This window comes from Barbatula barbatula (assembly GCF_947034865.1).
Source record: "Barbatula barbatula genome assembly, chromosome: 7".
Classification (NCBI taxonomy): Eukaryota; Metazoa; Chordata; class Actinopteri; order Cypriniformes; family Nemacheilidae; genus Barbatula; species Barbatula barbatula.
Window position 1 is genome coordinate 21,062,586 of NC_136770.1, and position 21,127 is coordinate 21,083,712.

The following is a 21,127-nucleotide window of genomic DNA, read 5'->3' on the forward strand; positions in this document are numbered from 1 at the left end:
AGTAAAAGTGCAGTTACCATGCTTATTGGCATTGGCATTGGTAAGATGTGGTACATTTTGTGGTTGCTATGGTTTTACTAAGGGGTAGCGTTGCTTGTAGAGCATGTCAAGGTCATGGGTTCAGATCATTTATACCATGTATAGCTTTAATTTAAGTCGACTGTATAAATCAAAATATAATGCTTTTCCTTATATATTTTAACAACAACAAAGTTTATAACTTGACGTTTGTGTGAAAAAGGTTTTTTTGTAACATACACAAGGACTGCAGCACCAAATAAAACATACCTTAAAAGCAATGCATGCTGTAAAATACATTAAACCCACAGGAGAAACAGATAAAAAGAGAAGACTGAGCTGCTCTTTTGAAATGTAGGACAGGTTAGCGGATGGGCTCACATTCCCGAGCTGACAACGCTTGGTCCGTGCGTGTTTCCCGGGTCGCTTCTGACTGGAGTGGGATACTGCTCTGGTTGAAAGCGAATTTTTGCCTGCGCTCTGCTGATGTTCGCTTCTTTAACAAACAGTAGGATATAATAAGTTCGTCCGCAGCTTGCCACAACCCAAGGGAGGTTATTACTGTACAGCAGCCAGTTGTGGATGCAATTGTGGCCACTGTATGTCCTTTTGAATATGTAAGACTGCAGATGATAAATGGTGTTTCTGTGTTGTGTGCTGGCTGCTGCAAGTGTGGACATCATTTTATGGATGGTGAGATGTTTGATTGCATTGAACATATGTATTAGCAAACACCTAAAAGTTTGTCTTGGAAAACGTGATTCATTAGCCGTTTTTATTGTAAAATCTATATATTGGACATTAGGTGACAATATTAAATACATGATTTTAAGTTAACACAATGGATCAAAGGTTTCCCAAGGCATAATTTGTAAAAGACAAACTAATGGAGGCTTGACTTGGGCTGAAATTGGTCCCTCTTCCGAAAGAATAGCCTTTTGAAGAAGATGAAAGGTGTATATAATGGAATGAGTTTTGGGAGAAATTTGGTCTGGCTGCTTTTGATCTTGGTTAAATTTCGGGTTCTGAACTGTTGCACAGCAAGTGGATTGAAAAACCATGGACAAATGTATACGTAAGGGGGAATCTGTTGAAACCTGTTGAAATGCGAAACATTCTGTTTTGCCTTGGATACTAAATATGTCTTTACAAATTTAAATTGTACCCAACCACATATTTCATTAATGTGGAACAGTCTTATTGCTGCAATGCTAATAAAAAGCGTACATTTAATAATTTATTATTAGTTAATTATTTTTCAAATATTTTAATCATTAAATAAATAATGAAATACATCACTTATATTATTTATATTTATTAAATGAAGTCAATTAAATTAAGATTACTATAATGTGGAAAATTCATATTGCTATAATGCAAATATAAAAATCTTACATTTAATTATGCATTATTAGTTCATTATTAATAATTAATTACAAATATGAATTCAATATTTTCATATTTAAATCATTATTACAAAATTTGATTGTAATTATTACATTATTACATTTCATTATGGAATATATCTGAACAATAGATAAAGCACATGTTATTTCTATTTATGTAATAAAGTTCATTTATAAATACAATTAAAATGATTATGTTGTTGTACATTTTGATATTTGCTTCTTTAGTCAGTGCTGATTTAAAAAAAAGCATTACAGTTAGGAAAATGGAAATCACAGTAACCTCAAAAATAGATTGATTAACAAGAATAGAGGCAAATATAAATTCCTTTTTATTCTTTTGAGTTGAGGTACAATACGGCCTGGCCATGTTTCCACCCATACGGAAAATTATTCAAACACATAAACATTTTCAGGAAGCGCTAACATCGTTAAGTTAACGTCGTCCCACTTGTAGATGCGGTTTGTGTCTTTACAGAGCGGCAGAAAAGATGAACCATAAAGGAAAGGAGTGGGATGAGTACACACTCTATGAAGTGATTGCTTGTCAGGATGATTTCCATTTAAAAGCGCATCTGCCACAGAAGACCGCGTTGCAGGTGAATGAGGGCGGCGCGATAGAAGAGTTTGCCGCTGTCTTCGCTGATAAAGGTCGCGTTTGAGGGCTGGGATCGCTTACTCGTTTACTCATTTCATTAAAGCTACATTCTTGTATCTTACTTTTGAATGAATGTCTTGATTTTTTTCAATCTAAAAGAGTTGTTGGCGGATGTTGTTGGTGTTTCGCCACTGCATAAAGTTGCAACTATCACAACATTATGTTCCCTCAAAAACAGGTGTTTTAATAAACACTCTCATTTTATAATCATGTTTAACCGGCACTAAAATGCAAAGTAAGTGACACTGTGTAGACAGCATAATGTCCTATTTATTAAAAAAACTAATGTTGTTTATTATTGTTTGATGTCGCATTCAATTTTTTCTCGCTAAAGCCCATTGTTCTGGTTTTCCTTTTAATCTAATTGAACATCTGTTTGGAACTTGCTGTCTCATAGACGTGGAGATTAAACGCGATGCCGTCTCCCACCAAAAGTACCGAAATACCTTTCCTCATTAGCCCACCTCAAGGCATGGTCTCAACTGTTATGTTGCCAGCTCATATGGTTTATTTTAATTTCATACTCCTCTCTCTCTCTCACCTGGGGAAATTAGGCGGTGTCATTCGGAGGAATGTCAACTGAAGGGGAATGGGCCCACCAGAGGAGATATGGAACATGCTCTATAGCATCAAACTCTAGGTAAAATCCCAACCATGGTGGGTTTCTATCAACATATTACCCACCCTTTAAATAGAATGTCATTTATTTAACCTCCTATGGTTGTGTTTTGCTAATGGTGTCTAAAAGACTCTTTAACTAGCAGAGCATAATTTGATATGCCATGCGGTGCGGCTTTGCCGCAGACAATCTATAGGTATAGATTTGCACGGCAGACAATTGGTCAATCAAGACGGTGGACAGCACATCGATTGGCACTAATGTTTGCGTTCCAACACAATTGACGCGCAGCATTAATTACATTTTCCATGCAGGAGATTAATCTGGAAGGAAATAATACAATTTAAACAATATAACATGAAGAGCATTTATGATTTGAAGTTAGAAAAGTTATCGGTTAACAATAGCAACACACACGCACTAACATGAACAAGGAGTAAATAACTATATTGGTTTTACCTAACATTAACAATCATAATATTCTATAAAAATTTACTGTTTGCACATTGTTAGTTCATGTCATCTAAGGCATTAAATACGATTACTGAATACAACCTTTTTGTAAAGTGAAATTCAGGGGAATTTATCAAATCAGGTTTACAGTCAAATTGTTTGACTAATTAAATATTATGTAACGAAAACCGATAATAGAAAAACCTATTTTCATATTTTTCCAATGTCTCGATTTTCAGACCCCACAACGTGCATCTAGGAATTCTCATCATTCTTATCGCAGTAATGACTTCAGGAGAAATCATTTCAATGTGCGAATATAAAACTCAACGTAGTGTGCAAATGAATGCCGAGATGTTTGGTCTTGATTAGTTTTCCGTGCTCTTTACTGCTCTAAGAGCCATGTTAGAGTCAGTGGGATTAGTTTTATCTTAGGGGACCGCGGGCTAATATCTTTTTTCAAGAAAGAATCTGCCAGCGCAGCACCAGTAATCCATCTTGGTCCCCGCGCAGATTTCGGGCGGCACGCACGTTGCTCTTTATTCCTAGAAGGAATTGTGTGCATATGAGAGTGAGAATGAGATAAATATCAGAGTGAAAGAATGAAGCTGGAGAGCCATTTGTGATTAAAGGAGCCAGGTTCAAGTAGACCTATAAGCTCAGTGTTTGGCCCTGATAAACGCTGTTTCTTGCATATCTTCCTTTCTTTCTCACCGCACATCTGCTGACCCTGGGGATAGATACTGCAGAAATTAAAAGCCTAGATTACTGCGGGAAATACGCTGTGCGCTGCAAACTTAGAATTTAATTTTTTGTATTTGTTCCGTATCTTTTTTGGCAGGCAAGAAAATTACATCCCTTCCCTAAAAGAGCTGGTAATGTCACGTGACAGAAGGCGGTGGTGCCTCTGCGGTGTTGTCAGCGATTGGCGGATTTTCCTGATTGGTATAAACTCGCCTATCATGTTCACCAATCCATGCTTGATGGTTAAACTATTTAAAAAATAAAAAAGTAGACTTAATACGAAGTGAACTCCAAAGGGTTACAACAGCGCCACCCATTCACTTATATTATGGACACAAAACCAATGCTAGTCAATGGGTACCGCCATTGTTTGGTGACCAGCATTCTTCAAGGAAGTCATACAAAAAAGGGTAATGATGACAGAATTTTTAACTATCCCTTAATATTAAATATTTTGAAATATAATTATGCGTCTTTAACCTGTAGGCTGTAATGGAACTGGAACATTTTTATAACAGGACTCAAATCCAAAGGACACTTTGCCTCTTCTTTCAGACACCAGTGATTTATATGTAGAATATACATGGCCTAAAGCAGAACATAACAGATCATTTCAAAGCATATTATTTAAGTCCCTTTCGCGCAAAACTGATTTGGAGCTAAATTATTACGCCAGCAGGTGCCATGTTGATTTATTTCCTGTTGAGAAACGACTTAAAATTATCTTGTGAAGTGGCAGAAGCCAAATGTACCCATACTAAATCAGCACAATGAATAATTGAACAGCGTAGAATGTGTTAAGAAAATTACCCCAGGATAAGTGGCACAGCGACGCGAGCCTCCTTTTAGGGGTTTACGTCGCAACAGGACATCCATATTGTCATCCTCACCGACATGAGTGAAAGACTGGATCATGTGTATGGTTTGTTTTCAAAGTAGAGATTATGACATCTCCCTTAAAGATTCTTTTTACTCTTTGTCCTTTTTTTTATAAATCTGTCTATTGCCATGGAAACTTAATGCTAGCTCCCAAGGGACAGGGGTCAACGTGCTGAGCGCTCGCGGGAAATGTCACACTCGCTTTAGCCTGTAGCGCTTCCGCTGTTTTAATACCAAAAGAGGAAAAGCACTATTGTACACAGCTGGTTGTCGAAAGCGTCTGCTCTTTGAGCTGGGGTAGATGCCCAGACGCTTCTGTCCATCATCTCTTATCTTATCATTATATCTGAATTACCAAACACTTTGGACACCCGCGGTGCGAGCAAAACCTGCATTATTAAACCCGAGCGCCGCCTCTGACTGACAAACCAAATAACAGCCGTCTTGAAGACGTAGATAAAAGCCACGGGTAATTCGTAAGCTAGCCAATTTCGCCTGTTTCTCTTGTAAATACCCTCACAATGTTGAGCGCGTTGGAGATGTCGAGCCCGTGCCACTTTAAAATTGCCTTGCTGTTTGGGGTGTCATGATACCCAAAATTCAAAGTGGTTACAAATTCCGGTGAACTTTGGTATATAATGATTTCGATACCCCAGATTTTAACCTATACCAGTAGCGAACCCTCAAGGCCCTCTATGCCCACTGTGATAACTTAATTTTATTTTCAAAAAAATTTGATTTGACTTCCTGGATCGATGCGGTCTCTAATTCAAGATCACGGAGCAGTCGACGCCTGCTGCAAGAAGTCAAACGTGTGCTTACTTCAGGCGCCTTCTGTTAGCATTCCGCTGGTTGACAGTATAGTAAATCAATGCGACGGAGTGAAACTGACCAATCATATCATCTTTATAAACGGGTTCGCTTTGTGTTTTGATAACTTTCCTCCATCTAGGGGGTTGTTCAACAGCAATCTCGTAAAGCCTAAGAAGCATCCAAGTTGGTTCGCCAACCGCCAAACATAAAAAAAAGAAGAAATGTGGAAAACATCATTCAAAACGCAAAACACTAACAGCCTGTGGATGAACTTTGTTATCAAGTCTCGGAAAAAATGTTTGTTATAAAGTTTATCTTCACATTGTAATTTATTTATGATTTATTGGGTCGCCGTGCCTCAATGCATTCTGCCTACTGATGTAAGCTTAATATGAGATGAGTGATTTTGACTGGCAGTCTTAAATTTAACATATTGTACATATTTGCTGTTATTCTGCATAACAGTGACAATTTATCAGATAAATAGTAAATTTACTATGGTCAGCTCCATACCTTTAGTTCCCTGTAACGTTACCAGTATAATATTAAGATTTATTATAATCACAGTTTATTCGCTGGTGAATCTCTGTTTACTGTCTGCTAGTGTAGGTTTTCTTTGCTGAGAGCTCTCTCATGAGGTGTTTCTTATTAAACTGGTATTGTTTACGTTAGTCTGTGAATATTTTATTATCAGACTGGGAGGTAGTGTCGTCATGTCTTTGGGCCCATTGTTCCAGTGAAGATCACATAAACGCAGAACGCTGACCATAATACATATGTGTAATAATGATTTGTATTTGTATCGCGCATTATTTTGGTAATAACCGTCTTGCTGTGCTGTTGGTCTTGTTGCGTCTCAAGTCTGGAGAAAGATTGTTAATGTATCATGTGGTTAGTGTGACGGTATAATGATGTATGCGCACTTTAGGAATGCACAGTAAGGTAAAATAATGTTAAGTGTGTGGGTTTGGGGGGGTGTTTGTGTTGGGTTGGGCCATGGCTCAAACGTCACGGTTCCCTACTGACCTATACGCTACTGAAAGCACTCCTTTCCTTAAATGTGAATGTAAAAATGAGCTAATTGAGTAAAAAAACAACAGCATGTAATTTGCTACTTTTCAATAAAGTTAACATTGCTTTAAGGTTTTCAAAAAGTGAAAGAAGATTATAAATGACCCGTATTGACACCTATACATCTAACATCCATCTCCTGCTTTGTATTTTCGCTGTCCATCTCCTTTGTATGTCAGTCTAGCTTAAGAAATCAATGCCTTTCTTCCTATTGTAGATGTACACAGAATCGAATCAATAAGGCCTGCATTATAAATGCAACTTTACCGCATTAACTGTAAATCAGACTGGACAGACGCTGTAATCCATTACGGCAAATGTAAAAGTTTGATGTGGATATTTGAGTGTCACATGCGTTGGTAATGAATGTTATGCCTTAAGAACCATTGGTTTGTATACACGAAAAAAAGGAAAAATCAATATCAATTACCTGGCTATTGGAAAAGTGTCAACAGACAACCTTTCCAATGTCCCATTTTTCCCTTCGCCTCTTTTTGTCTTGACCAACAAGTGATTGCTCTGTTGTTCTAGCGATAACAGCGAAACTCATTGGAAGGTTACCTTTTTTCCTCGTGGCCGTAATTGCCGACTAACCTTGAGGTTGAGGAGCCGAAAACAGAGTTGTGCTCATCAAGGTGGCTCCCCTTAAACAGATCCTCTGACAGGGCGTGATCTAAAATGACCTGTTTCTGCCTCTCCATGTGTATTTATCCAGCTGACAAGGTCGTCAGTTTATCAAACGCGCTTCCAAGCAGAAGGCCTACTGAGATACGGACGCATGATCCATCTCGCTAATGCCAGGAGCTTTTTCGCGCGCCTCTCTTATGGGTAGCCCTCAACATAGATCAGCCCTTCAGGTATAGGTCAGCCCCCGTGCCCCGCGTGGGGGATAAAAGGGCCAATCTGATCTTTCTGTAGATGCTGCCTGACCCAACTACATGACCCTTCCGCCTCCTGGGCCCTCTGTAATGTTTAAAAAAAACATCTCATGTACTGAAGGAACACAACCTGCAGGTAGGTCAGACACAGCCGGTTAGTGCAATAGAGCCGACTTAAATGCTGTCCTGGGTCATCTTTGTGGTTAACATGGAGCACTTCCAAGTATACAACTATTACTGTTAAGCAATTTTATAAGATTTTATAAACTCATACAAATTAGCCTCCTCGTAAAATAGTTAATAATTGCCAGCAGACTGTTTTAGAAACGTTGTGTAGTTTTTGATTCTTTGAAGTCAATTACACAATTACACAGACATTTAGCATTGTGTGTACGAACATTGTAATCCCACTGTACCGCTGTTCTTCTTGACCATGTGTTAAGTGGAAGACGTTGTGGAGAGCATGTTTAAGTGTTAAGTGTTTTTGTGCTCAGAATGCAAAGGCCTATGCAGAATCATCTTTATTATTCAACACGTTGTTCCATTTCAAGGGCAAATGTTGCGAAACGAAACTGGACTAACTCATGTTCCTTTACACATTACAAGTTTTTTTACATTTACCCCTTTTGTCACATTCGTACATTCACAGAAAATAAAAAGGACACACATGGGAGAAGCAGTGACCAATTCATCAACACATACATTTTGATTTCAGCCAATTCCGAAAGGTGTCTGGCAAAGACTTTTGGCCCAGTTGGCCTGAGAAAATCCAGTGGAGACAACACGCTTTTATGCCAATTTATGATTTATGATTTCCAGAGTAAATCACAAGACTGTTTATTATTACCATATTTGATGTACCCCGCAAAACAAATGGAGGGATTTGAGGATTCCCTAAAACATTCTCTGGTCTTTGAACTGCTGAGCTCTTCTGTGTCATGCAGTCTTGTATCCTAGTAGGACTTTAGCAGCCATCCTCATTAGTCGTTATGATCTGGACATGAGGAGATCAACACTCAAGCTCATTTCACTGGTGAATAATTGATACGTCCTCATTCGAACAGGCCTGATGGAGGACTTTGAGTTGGGATGAGGGACTGCTGTGCTCGGCCCAGAATAGACATGCTCTCCAAGAACTTTCAAGACCATAGAGTGCACCACCCACCCAAGGAGTCTCCTCTGCTTAAACCTATCAACGTCAGAATTGATGTGTGAGGTTTGTTTAGTCTTCTGGGTCGGACTGGTTTATACTGGTTAAGGGTCTTGGCTTGGTGGATCAGCCTAGTCAAGCAAAATTTTCCATGTGCACATTACTGTGAAGATAAAGTGGAGGAGTCGCTTTTAGAGATGGGAAAACAAATGTAGCTCATAACTCTCAAACATCACCAACAGCTGCAAAACCAGTAGAGCCACGCAAAAGCAGGTCACGCCTTGATCTAGTTAAGACAATGAGCTGGCCTATTTGTTGCTTGTCTCTGGAGGTGAAGTGTGCGGGTACAAATGAGATAGAAAAACTTTCCCGCTCTCATTGATAAACTGTATTTAACCTGATTTGTTATGACCTGGAATTGCATGTTTTAAATAACATGTCATGATGATTTACTTCCCATCTTTGCCGCAACGGATAAAGGAGTCCTGTAGGAAGTTTATACAACACCTGCTGATAAATGTTTTTAAAATCTATACTAAACTGTGTATTTTATTAAATTATATAGGCTTAAGTTAAAACAATTTTAGTTATAAGTAAAATAAGTTATTTTTACCAATGCAATTCTAGGCCAATTTGTATCTCTTTTACAAGGTGGCTAGTTTGAGTTAATTTGTATGTTTTAGGACCGTTTGTTTTTCCCCAGTGGTGCACTGTGAAACATATTACCTTTTCCAACCGAAAAAAAAACTAAAAGACCAAAAGGTAGTTAAAGGAGCAAATTGCAACCAATGGCTCACTCCACAGCTCATCCCTCCCTTGCGAAACACGACTAACTCTCACAGAACCAAGATGTCATAGCGTTTCTCTTCTTTGCCAAAGGAGATGTAAGATCAGGCTGGCTTGTACTCATAGTTCTTGGTAAGGATAAATCATTCTATTCTGTTTACAACATTACACACAGATAGTATGATCTTGTGTGTGAAAATGTAACATCTGTCCAAGTTGTGTACACCTAGTTTTCAGTAAATTAATAGATTTGAAACCCTTCAGCGGTGTTAATTAGAAATATATTATTTATTGGGGTCCCCCTTAAGTCATTAATGAAATCCACAGTTTGTGAAAATGAATTATTTGATCTCCAATAATTCGTCCACACCAATTAAACACACTTACCCCAAGCTATCTGCACTTCTCAAAACAACACAATTACAAGTTGTAACCCTTTCTGTATTACACTCTCACATGACTTGTTATCGTGTATAACACGTACAGTATATGTCTTACTCGCGGTGACTGAAATAATTAAAATACCACTATGAATTATTGAAGCTCTTGCTATTATTGCCAAGGTCTGTATTTTTGTTTTAGACCCCGTTCATCCGTGAAGACCACAAGGTATTGGTTTTTACAAGTGATTTTCCTATCGCATTAAAACATTCCAGAGGTGTTAAATATTGATGTTGGCTCTCTGGTTCAAGGTCGAATGTTTGACCATTAAAGTGTTTATTTGGATAGGTTATATTCTGCCAGCATGTACACTTGTGCATGAATCATGAAACGAAAGTCTTTTTTAACTTGGATTTCATTGGATGTTTGTTGACAGCAGCTTGTTGAGAGTGGAGATTTTTTTGTCAGGAGCAAAGATTCATAGCGATGTGTAGCGGATGAGAAAACTTCAAACTGTTCCAGAATTGCTCTCCTTTTCCAAAATTGCCTTTTTAAGAATGTTTAGCTCATCTTAGCCGTGAATCCGCGGTCCTTTCTCTCGTTGCTTTTATGCTGTCAGAAAAGCAATTGCTTTTGTTGACTGCTGGCTTGAAGTCACAGAAGCACTCTGAAGTTATATTGACATGCGTGGTGTTTGTCTTGCAGAGTTGCTATTTTGGAAACCGGAGCCCTTCGAATATCCAACGTCACCAAAGCAGATGCTGGGACGTATACGTGTGTTGCCCGTAACCAGTTTGGAGTGGCGAGCAGTTCAGGAAACCTGCTTGTTAAAGGTATTTGCTTTTCTTAGCTTTTGGGTTTGCAATGGTAAATGGCATGAAACATATCATGCAATTGAGGAACACGATACTATTAAAATAGATTGTATACATTGTAAATTTCATTGGATCGAGGATCTGGCAAATGCATTCAAGGTAATCCAAGAGTAACATCCCAGTAATGAACCACCTTTCTTCCTTTTGAAAATATTCATATTTTTACAGTCACATTTGCCACAACAATTGGTGCAAAAATTATTTGAAACCAAACAAGACATTAAACGTCCTCCCGAGACTTTAAAAGAATTACAACACACTTTTTTCCTGCACGATCAGCAGTATGCTAGAGGCATACCTTGCACAGCTATCTGATCCGAGCCAAGTGGAATCCTTTTATTTCCTAATGAGACGAAGAAGGAGTGCAGTGTCGTAGCATCAGCATGGGGGACCCGGAGGGACCCAGATCACGCTTGTGTTGAGTCACTGGAGAAGTGAGTTATTACGCTGTATTAAATATGAATGAGAGGTGGGAGCGCTGCACCGAACGCCTTCACTTTGGAGTGCTTTAAAGCTGGGGGAATTTTCAGCATGCAAGCGCATCTCAGTGGAGGTTTCCACACCTCTGTGTGTTTTACCTCCCTCGTCTCACTTCGCTTCTCTCCGTCTCTTATGCTGTAATAAGTAAAACTGTGCAGGGGCTAATTCACAAAGTTATCTCTACATGATTTGATATGTAAAAATGACTTTTAGTGGTGTTAAGAAAGGTAGCCAGCTTGATACAGTCGGGGTAATTTGTTAACATTTTTACACTGTATGTATGTGGAAACCCAAACGCTTTCCAATGTCTGCTTGTCGAACATTAAAATTCAAAACCATTGGTCCTCCCTAACAGCTTCAACATTTCTGGGATGCTTTCCACTAGATGTTGGAACATGTAGGGATTTTCTACTTATCACACACAAGAGCATCTGTGGGATCCGGCTCTGGTGTTGGTCGATGGGGTCCAGTTTTTTGCAAGCCATTCAATTTCTATACTCATTTAGTCACAACACTTTTTTGGAATTAAGGGACCTGGCCAAGCCTCCTATATACTGTAGTATACAGTATGTATCTAAACTTATATTTCAATTTTATTTTATTTTTATATTACTATGTAGTTATTTAAAACCCAAACCATTGGAATCAACATCTCGTGATAAAAAAGCAAGCTTTTACCAAATCATTAATGGTTGGTCACTGATTGGTTCCAGTTCAACCAAAACTGATTACATGACCCCTACCTTCTACTCCTAATGATTTTTCTATTAATTTCTAGCGGCAAGATAGTGAATTGCAACCAGCCGCTCACTCCAGCCCTCCCATTCGAAACACTTCGATGGCTAACAGAACATGGCGAATTACATGCAAGGGGATCCGCGGTGTATGTAGATAGAAATCGGTTATTCTAAAGTAATAAAAACATAACGCTTTATTGTGTAAGCTCTTTATACACCTCTGAAGACATACATTAGCTCTGTCGATTATATTGCATTTCTATCAATAGATCTTCCCAGAAATTACACACTGGACCTTTAAAAAGGCCCTTCACAATGCCATAGAAGAACCATTTGTGGCTTAATAGTTCCATAGTAAACTTTAAACATCCAGAGAACCCTTCTGATGACCAAAACGTTATTTTCTGCGGAAAAAGTGTCTTTCGACTAAATAAAAGTAAGAAAGAACTGGTTCTTTTAGGAATGTTTGACTAAATGGTTCTTTGAGGAACCAAAATGGTTCGTCTTACGCAGGGGTAGCCACCCGTGGCTCTTCTGCCTCCCTGCTGTCTATGTTTATGCCATGGTATTAAGATGCGTTTTGGTCGATCTGATGACAAGTGGAAGAAAGATGGCACATATACCCGTTTACACCTGCTGCGGGCTGCAACGATTCCTCGAGTAACTTGAGTAATTTAATTAGAATACAAAAAAATAATCGAGCTTTGTTTTAACTGCATTACACACTGAGCACCGCGTTTCCCCGCGGACCATGATACTAACGCGCTGTCCGAAAAACTCTGGATGTGTTATGTAAACACAGAAGACGCTGCAAAATAAATTACAGAAAATCTATCGGTTTTCGAGACTGTGACAAACGGTGTTTGCGATAGAATGGACACATTTTATTTGGTGGGAGATGGCCCAAAATGTCTCTTTTCGGTTGCTGACACCTAGTCTAACATGTAAAGTGTTAGCTCAGCCAAAAGTAAAAATTATTTCATCTTTGAGTGCGTGCACAAAATAAACGGATATCTATAAAAAATCAGCTTATAAAAGAAACCTGTTTCCATGCATAGTAAAACATTTAATTAAAACCGCGTTTACATGAAAGTAAGACTTGCCAGATTTCTCACGTGCAGTGACGTCTCACCATCGATAGTCTGTTTTACAACTTAATATGCAGTCAGAAGCTCTATTTTTATATCTCTTCTTATGTCCGCAGAACCAGCATAGTTGGTTCACACTAGAACTTGACTATAGTTGCTTTCTCCTTTATGCATTTTGGATTTAAACACTTAGCAAAAGTGTAGGTCTATATAAAGCTCTATGCTCTAACCTCACTCACATCTTTTAAAAGTGAATAATTTCTCAAACAGCAGGGTTTCGTCTACTTCATTAACCTTTGCGGGACATTGAAACCTCAAATCATTGTCTGACAGGGGAGATCCATCAAAAACTCAATAAACATTGATCCCCCTCATTTTATATTTGTTTGTATTATGTTATCAAGCTACTGACACGACGCAGGGGAACGTGGCTTGAGTAAATGCAGTTTGGAGATGGATGAAGTTGGCCAGACCACCTTAAACTTGATAGATAGGTAGATGCAGGCTGGTCACTTTTAACCTGCCAAAGATGTCAACTGAAGTGATGTGCCACTGGCAACTATATGTCACCCAGCATTTTCTCTCCATTAGTATATCGGATGGGTGTGCAAGTGCCTTGTCGCCAAAGGGCACCCATGATTCCACCATACAATTATATATTGACACCTCGAGAGGACAACTTAAATCCTGTGATCCCAAATGTGGGATTTTCTTACTTTTTATAGTTGAAATAATACAAATTTTAATTCCTTTATATTATTTAACACTTTAAAGCCATATCCTTTGATATTACAAATATATGTCAATTTCTTTTCAGATATAAAACAAAACATGTTTATATTTCAGAATACTGTTGAGCTAAACAATGCATGCTGGCTCTGTGTTGAATTTAGACATACAATTTCAAATCGGTCATAAAAACAACTCTTTTTGACTGAGCATGCTGTCACGTCCACTTTAAGATTCAATCAGTTTTTATCTGTCTCGCGTTAGCTCTCTTGTAGGGTCTTCTGAGGCAGCCTTCTAATAAAGCACCTTGGAGGTTGCTCTTCTTTTGGTGGTTGCTATAGTGACCGCTTTGATTGTCTCATTTGCCCTTTTTTAAGATGCAGATGTCTTTTTCATGAGTCATAACATTATTCTTTAATGCAGCTGAATCCTCTATGTTTAGTGAGATCCATAACACTGCTCAGAACACATTTCACCCAGCTTAGTTCACATAGTGGCTGGCATAAATGTGATCTTTTTTAATTCATTATTTTTTCCATTGGCAGTTTCTTGTAAAATCTCAGATTTGATGTGTTCCTATAGACTAATGAATAATAGAAATATGCATTATAGATAACTGATGTGATTGGAATTTTAGATTGTGATTTAATGTTGAATCTGCTCCATGCTTTTTACAAGAAAAAAGGGAGTGCTGTACAAAAAATTATCCTTCAAAATAAATTGCAGATTTTTTTGTGACATTGAACATCCAGACCAGAAACAGTATCTCAAACAATGGCTTAAGTGAATTATGGGCGGGATTTTCAGTTTGCCAACCAATGGGAGATGAGAAACGGCATAAAACTGAGTTGCATAAATTACACACTTGTGCTTTAAATACTCGCATGTCTTATTTCTCATTTGCTGCATTTTTTCATCTCTAAAGCTAAGGAAACAAAGTCTAACAGCTGATTGGCTCTCAGCCCGCCTCATTGCATCAAGTCACCATCGTCTTGTTTGTTCATGACTTATCTCGCACCTTCCATTTCATTATTTTTCTTCATTAATGCGGTCCTCAAACATGTCCGCTCTGCTTCTACTGATGAGATTCATCCAGACATTTTGTAATGTGTCTGAGGACGGAGAGCGGCCCATTAAATTGTTTAGCAATTGGCACGTAAGGAAAGATGCATCTTTTTCCGTCCAGATGAATTGCACGATTATCTTCAGATTTATACTTGCGAGAGGAGTCGCCGGCATCTATTTGACACCCACGCTAAGCGTTTAGTCTCTATCGTGCGCGATGCGTCCCAATGGCTGACGCAGAAATGTACCACTATATGATCTAGCACCTAACTGTCACTATCCATAAGGCTCTGAGGCTAAGACAGGGTCATTTACATCAGCAATTTCATTTACGAGTGGAAACCTGGTTTGCCTGTGTACATCAGCGTCTGTCACGGCCCATATGGGAGATGACAGTAGTTTATTTAAATTGACTGCGGTGATATGAGGACAAAAAAATACCTGTCACAATAGTTTCCTCTTGGTTAAGTGTACGTAAACCCCCCCACCAAACAGCGGCGGGAATCTCAGCATCGTGTCATCTCCCGTGATGTCCCAATCATGGGAACGCTGAGAGGATATTAGCCAGATTAATTAGTCTTAATTAGAAATTGGTTTTGCCGGACAGAGATTAACTGAGGATCAAATGATGTGTTTGGGATGTCGGACAATGATATCAGCGCTGTTGCGAGATTCTCGTAATGAGTTCCCTCGCTGTTGCGTCCAGTGTACACACTTATCCCGCCATCAATACGGCACATTCTTAAAGGACAAATTTCCAAACCTGTATGTTTTTCCAAATGAAAATGTGTGCATTTACATTTCTGGCAACTATTGCTAAAAGGCTGTACTTGCCTTCAAATAGTTTTACAGTGTATAACCGGTCGCAAGTCTTAAAAGTAGTACTTTCAACAGTGAGGACCAACACGCTGTTTTTATTATGATTTGATAGAAAGCCTTTTGAAAAAGGACTAAAGCTGTTAGGCCGCACACGCATCTGGCAGCAGCGGCTCTATTTCAATGATTACATTTTGATGTTTTCGACAGGCGTTGTCTGAGACCCTGCTTCAAAAGAGGGATTGCGAGACCCGCAGGGTTATCGCAGAGGGTGGAAACTCAATTGCAAGAGGTGACAGTGGTCAGTTCTTTTGTCAGTTTTCTTTCGGTGTGATTTTGTAGCGTTGGAGTGAAGATAAGGAGCCCTGGTCATTTCTAAACTGCATTAGAGTTCAGAGGTTTGAGAAAATATCTGGTGTCGATTTGATTCCTTGTTGAGAATCCTTTAAATGTAAGTTGCATGTGGGTCAAAAAAGATAAACAAATTGATCTTCCATATAATTTAATACCTCCATCATTTATCTGTGGAAATATATCCATATCCCCAATCTGGGTGTGTTTTGTGTCCAAGTTGTTGCTCTTCTTGAAAACAACAGTTTTGATGTCACTTTGAGTGATTCATAAAACACACAGACTGACTGAGAAGCATTTACTGTAGTTGTGTTATCTATTTTTACTTCGCATTGATGCTGAGTGATAATGCTTTCCTGAAAGTTGTTTCTGTTGTTGGCACAATGCTCCACTTGGTGTTGTTTGGTAATGCAGTTGAATGCAGAAATGCATTTGTGTTATGAAGTTTAGGTGATTTTACAAGGATACATAAGGCCATGATGCAACAGTATCTTTTGATGTTAAACATTAAGTTAAAAATATATTTGTTGGTGTAATCCAGTTGCGGTTCTAGGGTTCAGCCCATAGACATCCAAAAATGTGTCAGAAAACTCATTCCGCATCTAAAAACATGTCTGTCAGACAGCGCACCAGCATTAACTTCTCTTTCGTGCTTGAATAAAAATGCAATCATTCATAATAGGCCCTTCTTAATTTAGGTGTTCTGACTTAACCTCAAAAGTGAATGTCATATACTGTTAAATAAACATAGCAATATAAAGCGATAATGTAAAACGTCTAATTTGGGACAGGCAATTATTTTATTAATTTTTTAGTTTTTTAGATGCAGTTGATTCGATATCGATTCCCAAAAGCCGTCAATTGATTTTTTTCTTTCATATCTTTAATTTCATATTCTTTCAGTCAAGCACTGAACATTCATTTATGTGAAATAAATTGGCACTAAACTTTTAGCCTTAAGATGTTTTGTGAAAACGGGCCCTGATGTGTAGGAACATCTTCGAAAAGGCAGTTTTACATACATCTTCTAGATGTCTTTGTGAGATCTGACAGGAAACGTCTCGGAAACGTATTGAGGATGAGCAAACAATAAAAATACACCAAAGAATAGTCTTTAAGATGTAAAGCCAGACGTCTCCCAGATGTATTTGTAAAATCAGGGAAGCAATGTTATGCTATAACAAATTGTAATTTTGCTAGTGTTTTGACCTTTGCATTTGATCTGTTGACCTGTCGCACAGATCTGTGCATTGGTTTCTTTCAGTTCCCTTAGTGCTAGTTCCTTATGAACCTTATGTGACCCCTGTAAGACTTCATTATTCAGGTAAAAATGATGGAAGAATAGTGTGTTCAGATCGGCTTAAGACAGATTTTGACTATGCTCGGCCTTCGTGTTGGTAGTCGCTACATGAAATTTACTATATGGAGCTGTGTTACTTCAAATGTGTGTAAATGCACTCAGATTTGTCCGTCTCGGATCGACAGTGTAGGGAGTTTTTCTTCTCTTGACGATTGCAATGACAGATGCTAACAGTTACAAGGTATTAGGCGAGATGGGTGTCGCTCAAATTACGCCAACGAGAGCTTGGGGGTGGCGGCCGGGGTTTTGAAAACGAGGTTATCTACGCAATCTGTCAGAAATCATGATGATGGAGAAGGTAATAAGGGCATTTTCCCCGCTTATACAACCTCAACAGCAAGTTAGCAGTGTCAGCTTTGCCTTGAATGAATTCTCAGGTTTCAATTCAGAGATTTTCCTGTTTCTGCTCTGGGCTGTGGAGACTCGCTCTGCTAGCTCCGCGCCGGAGCGCATCAGCCGATCAACGCAACCCGCTCTCCCATTAAGAGACCTACAATAGGAGATATTAATAGCTTCTCATTTGCTTACAATGGTAAATTGTCACCTGTTCGACTTAGTTCTCAAATTCCCACACGTCTGATGCTTGTTTAGGAACCCGCCATATATAGAGACCCCAAGCCACTTCCACCTGCGAACTGCCGCGAGAACAAAGACAACCATGGGATCTCAATCTACTACGAGCGACAAACAATAACACGAGAAAGTTACTCGGGATGATAGTGTTGAGGTGGGAATTGAGGGGGTGGGCGGGGGAGAATGCTCAGACTCCGAAATGAAAGGTACATCACTGTTCCTACAGGAAAAGTGTGAGGAACACGAACGTTTCTCTGCTGTCAGGCAGCGCTGCTGAATTCCGAATTAAATTGCCTCTAACATCCTGGGTACGAGCTGACAGTAGAATACCAGACTGCGGTGTATTGTCATCCCATTGTGTGAATCTGACAGACAGTTGAAGAGGGATCTCATCCAAGCAATAAAAGAAGCGACGGCCCCCTCATTGTGTTGCGCACAAAAACCCACAGCGATCCACCTGTTAGCTTTGCCTTCCTGTTTGATATCAGACGAGATGCGCAAGGTGGTATCACGTGTCGCACACCTATAATTCCAGAATTGAATCCTCAGACATAGATTGGAACTTGTGCAGGCTGATGCTTTCTGCATAAATTCTCGCCTGTCAGTAGCATCGTTTGCCGTGCTTGATTTAACTAAATGGACCTTTCAGCAGAATACACACAGCGCCCTTATTGGGTGGAAACGTGTACTGCAGGGTTTTTCGGGGGCTTTTTTTAAATTCTCTTATCATTTTCCTCGTGCACCTGTTCTGCACACTGAAAATGGAGAAACGGGCATGCTTGTCCTGTTCCCTGGTGAAATGGCACCAGCCTCTGCTTGAATAAAGGCTTGGTAAGAAAGTGAGCTTGGCCACCATCCCTGCCGGCGTGGTATGTTATCTTTTTATTTTTTTTTGTAGTGCATTCTGGGAGAGCAAATGGGACCTTAGGGGTTTAGCAGAAATCAGACAATCACACATGGTGGAGCTCAGAGACCGCTCCTGGGATATTCACCTCTCCGTCCACTTTCAGTTATTCTTCCGTAAGCTGTCCATCACCTGTTAGAAGGCTCTGAATTTAGGAATTAAACTAGGATTTATTTCAAAATTTGAAATAAAGGAAGTGGAGGAAAAATTCATAAAATGTTTTGGTAAAACACTTTAATTTTTGTAATAATATACTATGCTGTCATACTAACATGTGGATTCATTTTAAGGTTCATATAAAAAAAATATTATTATGATTAATATTCATATTAGGAATTAGTAAAAATGAAAGATGTATTTGTTTTGGTTATTACAAAACTGATGAAAATCATCTTTCGGGTAATTATTTGATTCTTTTTAATTTTGATAAATAAAATCAACTTGTTTAGGGGTGTGGCCAAGATTTTTTTTAAATTCTTAAATTCTAAATGTCGTTCCAGGTTCACACTGTACAAAGATGTAGAACATTCTGATTATTTTCCAGGATATTTTTGTATACATTCATTTGAATCATTATCAATGTTGTTTTTGACAATATGTTTAATACTCCCTCATTTGTAAGTTTTTGTCTAGAATAACATTACAAAGAAGTGCTGAAATGCACCTAGCAGTTTTTGGACCCTTGTCAGTTAAACCAATGGCATATTTTGACACTTTGCAATATGTGCTCATCATTACATTCTTTTCCAGAACCAACGATCATAACAACCACCCCCTCCACGCTGGATGTGACTGTGGGCGAGAGCATTATTCTACCCTGTCAGGTGTCTTACGACCCCTCGCTGGAGCTCAAGTTTACCTGGTTCTTCAACGAGCAGCTCATTCACTTTGGCAGCCATGGAGGATACTTTGAAAAAGTGGGAGGAGTAAGAGCAAAGCAATTGTTTAATAATTAAAGATGCACTCATTTTGGTTTTGGTGGCACTCGACGACCGATAAATATCAGTATGGATTCATTTATCTGACGGTTATGAGAGGTTATGAGCTAAGTTGATAACAGGGAAGTTGCTGAGATAAAGACATTTTGAGGTGATCTCAATGTGCTTGAGGTGCTTATTTTCCTTTTTCTAGAATAAAAAACATTTTTGAGGGGAGGGGTTGGCTATACACTTGAAGAAAGTAGTACCACAGAGAAAGCACTGTAAAGCTGCAAACATCACACAAAAAATGTAGTCTATTGCTTATTTCGCGTGACTAGTTTCCCCATGGTTTATTATAGGTTGATGTTTGGGTGGTTAAATTGGCGCCGCGCAGCTAGTCTCATACAACAGATTGTGCTTTGGCTATAGGCATACATATAACATGCGTTTATGTGTTTGTTTTTATGCTGTATCCTATAATAACACTGGCATCCATTGTTCTCGGCAGCAACCAACATTTGCCTGCGTTATTTATTAGCATTTAACTTAAGCGGCTCGCCCATGGCACAGTCATAACTTCTGCCCTGGCAAAAAAATATAATAATCACAGCACCACCTGCTCAAAATACGTTCCCGTGGCTATGTCTATAGACGATTCATGCTTGCACTCGCAGGTATTTTACCAAAACTAGATTGTAAAAAATAATCCCATTAATCATTTCATTAAATGCCACAGTTTTGAGATTTCTGTACCCGTTCTGTACTTAAAAGTGCACTTATTCTCTTTACATTAAAAGTGAATTTTTTTCTCTTTTAATGCGTGTGGGGGGGTTGTCATTATTCCATTATGTGATCCATCGGCGCGCAATCGTCAACCAAAGATAAAGAACTTTCTATATGGAAATGCTCTAGTTTCAGCGCAATCTTATATTATTTTATATGATTACTATGATTTAACATGAGTGATGTATATTAATTGCAGCACTTGAGACTTGTCTTTGGCGTGAAGACGTGGGAAAAGTATTGACCTGGAAAAGTTATTAAGTCCACCTACTAGACTGTGCTTAAGTCATTTCACGTAACCACAGAGATGGCTACCAAAATAGCCCCACGTCTTTGTAGCAGATATAAGTAGAGTGAAAAAGCAAATAAAGAGGTAGATGAGGGTCTAAAAGTCTGAGACTTATCTGAGATTAGAAATCAGGGACGTATTCACAAAACATTTTATCTTAACACTAAGAGCTCTTCTTAACCGAAGAAAAAAGTTTTCAGGTAAGAGTTTCCACTTAAAACCCATTTCCAACGCTGCTGAGAGCAACTTTTACTAAGGAACAGAAAAGGAGGCGCCCTTTAACCTCTCGCACGAGCAGACG

General features: G+C 38.8%; 1 protein-coding gene across 2 annotated transcripts in view; it reads left to right on the forward strand.

The window, feature by feature from the left end:
• The window catches only part of cntn4 (contactin 4), a 161,752-nt gene that overhangs the window by 131,067 nt on the left and 9,558 nt on the right, over nt 1-21,127 (forward strand). For both annotated transcript variants that reach the window (XM_079460380.1, XM_079460381.1), the window contains exons 12-13: nt 10,562-10,689; nt 19,585-19,760. In XM_079460380.1, the coding sequence (XP_079316506.1) occupies nt 10,562-10,689; nt 19,585-19,760 (304 nt within the window). The remainder of the gene's footprint in view (nt 1-10,561; nt 10,690-19,584; nt 19,761-21,127) is intronic.